At 39.5% G+C, this 8950-nt stretch overlaps 1 protein-coding gene across 1 annotated transcript; it reads right to left on the bottom strand.

Moving 5' to 3' along the window:
* Positions 1-1849: 1849 nt before the first annotated feature.
* On the bottom strand, positions 1850-8114 carry p2rx2 (purinergic receptor P2X, ligand-gated ion channel, 2). The gene is made up of 12 exons (XM_030791945.1): positions 7975-8114; positions 5171-5306; positions 4826-4897; positions 4526-4601; positions 4123-4219; positions 3844-3924; positions 3184-3322; positions 2652-2782; positions 2457-2547; positions 2276-2341; positions 2094-2171; positions 1850-1945 (listed from the first exon to the last, which is right to left on the bottom strand). The coding sequence occupies exons 1-12, from the start codon at positions 8112-8114 to the stop codon at positions 1850-1852; spliced, it is 1203 nt and encodes a 400-aa protein (XP_030647805.1).
* Between the last annotated feature and the right edge of the window lie 836 nt (positions 8115-8950).

The raw sequence follows: 8950 nt of genomic DNA, 5'->3' as shown, positions 1-8950 counted from the left end.
ATCGAGTCTGTTTGCAGTTGAAAACATTTCTGTCCACTTCGGACCAATCAAGAGAAATGTGTAAGCACTACCCGTGATTTGTGAGAAATTTGGAGATTTTTCCCATCTGGAATTAGACACTAATGGGCGTCCCTAAATGACCGCTTGAAAGCTTTTGTATCCAGTCACCGTTTTAACGACCTTTTACCCACAAAGTTCCTTTTGACGTCGTCATCAGTACGCGCTGATGCTGTTGACTGGTCCCAAATGCCCTGTGATGGCCATCTCGTGCAGTAATCATCGAGTCTTTTTTTAAATTTATTTTTAACATGATTTGCAGTCCCGGTTTGAACGCGTTGGTCTGAAAAACTCAATAAAAATGACTTTTTTTTTAACAACCCCCCCAACCCGTAAAACACTTAGCTATCTGAGATCAATCAGGGAATTAGAGGAGGACCAGGAACCTATTTCACCCTGTGATCATAACCTGGTTTGCTCCTACGCTACGGCATATTTTCGTAAGATGACTCATACGCTCAGGCTGCGGGTGGATGGAGCTTACGGTCCAGTAATGAAATTTTGTTCCACGGGTCCGGTCAAAATTCAATTGGCAAAACAGATGTTTGAGCACTGCAGGCCAGAAAGACGTCTGCATCTACGCAGAATTCGCATGTATTTGATGTTTTTACTTTGTAACTTTTAAAGAACAGTATCCCCACGGGTTTCATTTATGGGTTATTTAATGTCTAAACATCCGTTTCGTTCATAACGACCCAACAATCCACAATCTCTTTATGTGGGCATGAGGATTTTGTTTTAAATAATTCACGAATTACAGAGAGAAAAACAAGTTCATGTTTTCGAGAATTGCAAACAAAACATGGCACAGGCATTCGCTGCTGGAAATGTTACATCACTGTATTTAAAACACCTGGTCTCGAATTTCTGTCTGGAGAATTGTGGTTTTTTTAAAAATGGAACGTGGTTAATCGTTCGAGGAGATCCATAATCTCCAGACTCGGTGCTTTCTCACGATCGATGTGTTGCTGCAATTAATCACACTTGGGAGAGCCAGGGATAGGCGCGCATTTCCCCACAATCTTATTATGGAAACCCATCTCATAGGAAGTGTCGTTATTATCAGATTAAGATTGTTGGTGAGAGTGGCTACCTCAACGCATCCTAGCTCTTCTTCTTCGCTGCGAGTGTATCAAACGATATATGATGCAGAGGGTGCGGCTCCCAGAGGAGTGTGACGTTCATAGTTTAACTTTGGTGAAAAAATAAATCAAATCAGAGCGAACAATTCAAAAGTGAATTTATATAGCCTAATTCCCGATCATTTTTACTACGACGACAGAGCTAACGGAGATTTTATGAGTCAGTGACTAAGAAATGTAACTATGGTTTCACCGCTGGTGCACCGTCTGCATTACATACTTGAATTTTTGAAGAACTTTACTGAGAAATCTTACGACCAGTGCATGAATCTATTTTCAAAATCATCAACTGTATTGTCATCTTACCATTTCCAACAGATGCTCAGTCAAACACACAGACAAAAAACAGTGCAAACAGACTAGCTATTATTCAACGTTCAACATTTATTGAGGTACAAGAGCTGTGGTGGTGTAGTAGCGCAATTTACACCGAATTTACACAAAATATACAGAAAACTGGGATGTCTTGCCTTTTCAAAATAGGATTTATAGACTAGACATCAGCAATAATGCGGTGATACGAACGGCATATATTCCACTCGGACAACAGAAATTAGAGATTCTCAGTCCGCTACACAAGCACAACGTTTGGGGACATCTAGGGGCATCTCAGGTCTTCCAGTCGTGGCGCTAAATGTCTCAAAAGTGCTTCAAAGTGCCACGCCCTCTGAGAGATCTGAGTGGGTGGAGCCATATTCTGTGGTCGTTAGTTCTGTTGAGACGGGCTGGGGGATCTTTTTGGATACCTGATTTAATTAGTAAAATAAACGAGAGAGAGAGAGAGAGAATTTAAAATGCATCTCCTCCTCAAGTACATCTTGTAAACATGTTTGATTGTATTCCCCGATGGAAAGAAATAGTGTTTATATATAGAGATTTTTTTTGTTTACTCACATTGTCAAACTTCCTCTCGCTGTAGATTTCATTCTTGTCAATAAAGGTTAGCATTATCCAGTCACAGATGATGGAACACTGGGGGAAACGGAGAGAGCGTCTGAGTACCAAACAGGCAAAGGTACAGTCCTCATGCATTGTTCACACGCACGTTATACAATTTTTGTCCAATCAAAACGTACAATTCCTACTGATGTCATGGCTGTCACTGTGTTGATAATAGTCGGAATAAGGCTGAATCTCCCCGCCTGCAAATTCGAACACAGGTATATCACTTTGAACTGTCGAAACTGACAACACAGGCATTTTTGAAAAGTCTTCTCATCTTCCCATCAAATGCTTTGAAAACAACTAAAATCTTACGTAGCCATGTACAATGATGTCCAAACGAATTCCGTAGGCTTTGATGAGCGTCCGGAATTCCTGGCCATTTTTGTGGTAATACTTGGCAAACCTAAGGGGTATTTTTCTTATTGTAAACAAGCACAAATCGCACAAATGACGATCAACAGAATGTTAATAATGCCTATACACCCTCTGCAAAGACGTCGACCTCACCTGTAGTTATATCCGGAGGTGTAAGGGATCTTCCGGATGTCGAGTCGTCGAAATGAGTACGTTGGTGTACATTTAGAGGGATCCAGGTCAAAGTCACATTTCCAATTGATGTAGACACCAATTACTCCTCCCTAAAATATGATATGAGGCACTGAACAGCAGTTTGAATAAATCTTCCGTTGCACCTGATTCTGTTGGTTTTATTCATTTCAATAACTCCACTCCACCCATTGCAGGCCTAGTTTTTTTTGTAGGTCCATTTATGAGAAGTCTATAAAACTTCTGACAGTTTAGAGATGCAGAGAAATGAAAGGAGAATGACATCCAAAAACCTTTTCGCTGAATTAATCAGGAACGAAACACATATTTCATATCAACACATTCTGCAAAAAAAAAAAAAAAAAGCCAAATGTTTGCCTCCAGAGACATTTCTCCCTCTAACATCAGAGGGAAGAATATGCAGTTGGATAACAACAACAACAACAACAACAATAAGAAGAAGAAGGAGGATAAAAGGCAGATCCAAACTCACCGTTTCACACAGGGCACTGAAGTTCTCCCTGGCCTGCTCGGCGATGTAACCCAGGCGGAAGACGGGACAGTACGGACTGGTCTCCTCCTGGTAGTGACAGCGTCTCAGGTAGTCATGTTTGGTTTTCTTTATATTCCCTCTGGAAGACGAAAATAGATCAGAAACATTTTTTTTACTGTGCAGCTGCACGTGTCATTCTATAGACAGTTTACTCACGTTTGTGCAGTTTATGTTCGTGTGTATGTGTGTGTGCGTATGTGCATCGGGGCAAAAACACGAATTGAAGTTGAAGCATTAACTTTTTTTTTTGTGCCAAGAATGAGGAACTGGCAAGCTTTGAAACGGTTACATTAGAAATGTTAATATTACAACTAATCCTCACTAATGTTCACCTCAAACTATACTACATACTTTTCCTCTATCTATCTATCTATCTATCTATCTATCTATCTATCTATCTATCTATCTATCTGTCTGTCTGTCTGTCTGTCTGTCTGTCTGTCTAGCTTTGGGTTCCACAAAAGCACTCAGAACGCTGACTAATATAATGGGTATTCTATTCAGTTGCAGTCAGAGGTATCTCTTTCCCTGGTTGGAGAATATCATGACATATTTCTGCCTTGTGTTTCAAAACGCTGAATCATTTTCTGACGGAGCTACCTGAGCACTTTGAACTTTGGGAAGTGGATTGAATTCTTGATGAAGACAGTGAAGTTGATGGCTTCTACCAACGGTGGTTCCCTAACAAAGGAGTGGGAGAAAAAAAATAAATAATTACATTTGAAAGCATCATCTGGGAAAGTCAGACGAGGAGTCAGGGAGAAAGAGAGAGAGAGAGAAACACATTTATGGTGTGACTAATGGATCAGTATTTTAATAAAAAAAAAGTGAAATGGCTTTGTTGAGAGTAGATAATACAGCCGTTAATCTGTTGATTACCTGACTGCTGCATATTCTTCAATAGGACACCAAGTCTTAATTTCACAAGTCTTAAATGTTTTATTGTAGTATGGTACGCACCGACCCGTCTTCTGCCCTGGTAAAGAACATAATCAGGAAATTATGACAAGCACAACACAAACTTCATTTGACCAATAAAACAGCTGCAAATTCCAGAACACTGTGCCACTGAGAGACCCGGCGGAGTGAATGATATGTGCTTTGTTAGACAGGTTAGCCCCGCCTCCAGGAGCCACTGTCCAATAAATGAGAAGCTGATATTTGAATATTTTGTCTCATTATCAGTGGATAATCTGCTGAACTCATGTTAATGTAAAGATGACTTTGTTATTACTCAAAACTTAGAAGCTTCCAGAGATGCTTACTTTGTTTTGATTCTTACCGTTACCGTCGAAATCCACATCACCTGCAATGCAGTCGGAATCTTGTGTGCAGTTTGCGTTGGGAACCATGTAATACTGGGAAAAAAAAGGAAAAAGAAATTCCTAATTATTTTCCAATAAGCTGTTATACCGAGTATGAAAATCGAATGTAGTTTTAATTAGTAATTCAGTTCATTTTAAATAAATGTAATGACTTGTAAGAGGTACAATGGCCCACTACTGTTGTTACTGTACTGTCTCATGTTTGTTCTTGTGATGTGATCTTGTCAGATTGGGTAACGACTGGGGCGTCTCCTCACCTCCGGGCACGTGCCCTGTCTCTGATCGTGTGTGACCTCTTGTCTCAAAATTGCACTGATGACATCACCACCCTGTGGGTTTGGGGGCGTAAATTGAGTCAAACAAACAAACAAAAAAAATGCCTCTCTAGTTTTACTCAAAAAGTCTCAAAGCAAAGTGCCATGGTCACCATCTTAAGAAATGCAGAACTTCATTTCCTTCAAACACTAGTCTCCCAACTCACTCTTAAATGATCTCTTTTTGGCACAAGTCAACAGCTTTGGCAGTGATATGGCATCTGTGAGTTTGGCAATGTCGATGATGATGATGATGATGATGAGATTTTCCTTCATCATATGTCTTACCTCTGAAGGGCGGACATATTCCACCATGTCCCGCACGCTGTCTCCTAGCAACGCCACCCCAGTCATTCTGGTATAGACGGAGCTCTCTGGTCTGGTCTCACTCTCTTGGTATGCTTTCTGACTGATAAAAACATACCTACACAGAGAAAAGAGAGCGAGAGAGAGCGAAGGGAGAGAGAGAGAGAGAGAGAGAGAGAGAAGGAAGAGAGAGAAACAAAAGAAAACAGAGCCGTTGTAAAGAAAAGCCTTCTGACTGATCGATCAGAGTTAACAGACTAGGCTTAAGGTGAGGGTTTCCATTTTCATAATTTTCACAAAAATTCATTTTGCTGATGCTCTTGTCGAAGGCCGGATCACAGTCATTACCATCTGTGTGAGAAGTCACATGACCCCTGGAGCAGTGCTGGGATCACAGTGCTGGGGTCAGGGCCACATCAGTACTGAACATTGTGTAGGGGGTCACACCCACAACCTGTACACTAATCGGACTCCATTACGGGCACGGTTGTTATGCCATAACATCCGTGCCCGTCACAGGAACATTCTGTTATATAACATTCATAACTGTGTAGTAAATGTCAAAGTCATGTCATACCATCTGACGTGATATTTGTCAAAATGTTGGAGTGAAGCGTTATCCTATAGGCTTTCAGACAGACTGATGCCATCAGCTTTTGTACACTCTTTCATAAACCATCATTTTTTTATGTGACAGAAAGATCAGTCATTTAAAAAGCCGTATCATTTGAGCTGAATCTGATGGAGTTTGATTTGAAATATCGTTTGAGCATTAAACCATTTCAGCTGAATCACCCTTTCATCGTCTGCTGTGTGGTTCAACAGATAATCCCATATGTGAATTAAGAAGCAAAAAAAAAGCCCTTAAATAACGATCTTTATCAATTACTTTCATTTTGGGATCTTTGCTAATTCCCTCTTGGTTACCGTCCCAGGTTTCCTGCCTACAACACCATTAGGAAGGAAAATGTAAACTATTAAAAAAAGTGTGTGTGTCTGTGTGTGTGTGTGTGTGTGTGTGTGTGTGTGTGTGTGTGTGTGTGTGAGGGGTGTCTGATTGGATCACGTTACACACTGATGATTTTGTAAAGAGCTTGCGGGGTTGGTTCCATCACTCATTGTTCTCCTGGGTGATGTCTAACCCCAGTGACACGCTGGCATCAATTATAGATTTGTTTGTCAGTAAAAAGCACATTCCTTACCACAGAAAGAGGTATAGACGAACATTGTGCCATTTCATATCCAATCCCATATCCTCTTGTGTAATACAGACGAACACAATCAAAAAATATCATGTGCTGTTAGGCTCATTACCGCAATGCACATAACAGAATTTAACAGAATTTTTTTGTAAACAGAATTTTTTTAGCATGTTAAAAAGACAAGAAAAAAATCTGTGATCAATATTTAAGAAGAATTAAACTAAAAACTGACTGATTATTTGCAAAAAGACTAATTTGATATCAATGTGTGGTAATAATCGTAATTCTAATCGTAAATATGTTTTAAAATCTGGTTATTTTTGTTTGGCTGTCAGAGAAATTCTCTGCTCAGCCCCAAATTTCCCTCTGTTTTTGACAGTGTCTGTTTTGGGCCGGAATTACGAGGTCTTTACTTTCCACCCGAAGATTAGCATGTTAAAAAAAATTCCTAAAACATTACCACACACTATACATACAAAACTACAAATAATTCAGCAGACAGACACTTAATACAGTTTATGTGTCTCTATAATCATGATTAAATGCTAGAATACAGCTAAATGAATTAAAGATGACATCTGCTTTCCAAAGGTTTCAGTGATTCTTTCAGAGTCTCTTACAGAACATCCTGCCTTTAGAGCAGACAGAACAGTTATCCATCAATTTACTGGACAGGGAACTCTCCACCAATGATCACAGAGCCCCACAAGCCTGACCCGTCTCTATATAAATCACTGCCAATGTAAAGTCACATTTTAAAAGACATTCCCAAAATGACGAGACAGCTATCCTCGATAATATAACCTTCATGTTTAAAACTCAAGGTCATATCAAAGACAAAAAATATCACTGAATTATGTTCAGATATGTTGAAATGTGAACGATAATTTGATATTGCATTCAAAGGGAAAGGTTGGAGACTGTGTTGGTTGTTCTGTCCGGTCTGGACTTTGTTGGTTATTGTTGATCTTACCGAGCCAGACACGCAAAGGCCACATGAATACGTGTGATGTTAAAAACATAAACAGATGAGCGGTGGTTAAGATGGTGACAGATGAGCAATGACAGCGTTGATTCCAGAGATGAGAAATGAAATTCTTTGTACCCAGAACACGTGTCAGGCTTTTTCAGGGCAGGAGCCGAATGAAAATGCTTTACGTTTACACATTCACGCTAAACTGACATTCACCGCAGACCCACGGTATGTCTGGAGTAACTTTAAAGAAAAAAAGAAACACCAAAATATGATGCAATAACATGTCCCTGCCCCAATGATTAGGAAACAAACAAAAATGAAAAGAAATAACCAATCTCTTAGAGTCTTTTGTTGTTCTTTTTTTTTTTTCCTGCCAAATAAAAATACATATTAAAATGATAAAATAATATATTTAAATACTGAGTATATTTAATTCGTCATAATGCCAAATTTACCTCACAATGCCAAATAATATACTCTCATAATATCAGCATAAATATGAAAAAAAAATTAGTGGAAGCTTTAAACTAACAGAATATTCAAATAGCATGTGTAGCATGTGCCCATGTCTGTCCCATAGACAGACCTGCTCAGAGGGCAAGACTTACCAGATAAAATAGGTGATGACCAGGAACTGGACTGCTCTGTAAATGACTCCAAGAGTTCTGTTTTTCACCACCATTACCTTTGGGGTCTCATAATCCCAAAACCCCAGAAAATAATCCTTTAAAAATTTCCATAATCCCATTTCTGCTCCACTCAGGGCCAACTGCTCAGACTGAATATAGTGTCCAGTTTGAATAACTGAGTAGTCTCTGTGTTTCTTTTCTCTCTCTCTCTCTCTGTCTCTCTCTCTTCCTCTCTCCCTCTCTCTCCCTCTCTCCCTCTCTCTCTCTCTCTCTCTCTCTCTTTCCCTCTCTCTCTCCCTCTCTCCCTCTCTCCCTCTCCCCCTTTCTCTCTCTCTCTCTCCCTCGCTCTCTATTATCTACTTGTCTTGAAACCACCACTTCTTACGTTCCAGCTTTTATCTAATTATGTGGTTCTTGAGCAAAGCGCTGAAGTACATCACAGCTGAATGCTGGTTGTCTATGTCGCCCTCATGGCTTAGCTACTATATATATATATATATATATATATATATATATATATGAATGCATATTTGCACACACACACACAAATATATATATATATATATAGAGAGAGAGAGAGAGAGAGAGAGAGAGAGAGAGACGTTTAAAGACTGTCAAGAAAAAAATGCCACCAAAGCACAGATATATGATGGATCACACTGTTGATTGGTGCATAAAAAGGGTTCCATAAAATAAGGCAGAGACAGCGCTACATGAGTGAACCATTATGATGTTCAGCGTGAAGGTTACAGCTCATAAGCCCAATGAATCACGATTAAATTATTTATTATAAAAAAATAAATTGTGTTCTATTGTGTAAACTATTTCATGATCTTCATCTGACGTGAAGGTAAGCTTCAAAATGTTGTCCATTAGAAATAATGCAGAATGTCAGTGTGGAACTTTTCAAAAACTGGTGGATGATGGATGATCGCTAGAAAGAATCGGTCATCCT

This window comes from Chanos chanos, chromosome 14 (genome assembly GCF_902362185.1).
Source record: "Chanos chanos chromosome 14, fChaCha1.1, whole genome shotgun sequence".
Classification (NCBI taxonomy): domain Eukaryota; kingdom Metazoa; phylum Chordata; class Actinopteri; order Gonorynchiformes; family Chanidae; genus Chanos; species Chanos chanos.
Note: the sequence above shows the minus strand (reverse complement) of the source record. Positions and strands in the feature narration are given on the sequence as shown.

What these genes read in the sequence shown, in the direction of transcription:
- p2rx2 (XM_030791945.1), bottom strand. Translation starts at nt 8,114, where the DNA reads ATGGGATTATGGAAATTTTTAAAGGATTATTTTCTGGGGTTTTGGGAT. An exon ending in ACATCATTGTACATGGCTAC is followed by an intron (nt 2,342 to 2,456) that starts GTAAGATTTTAG and finishes TCGAATTTGCAG; the next exon opens with GCGGGGAGATTCAGCCTTAT. An exon ending in GCGAGAGGAAGTTTGACAAT is followed by an intron (nt 1,946 to 2,093) that starts GTGAGTAAACAA and finishes TAATTAAATCAG; the next exon opens with GTATCCAAAAAGATCCCCCA.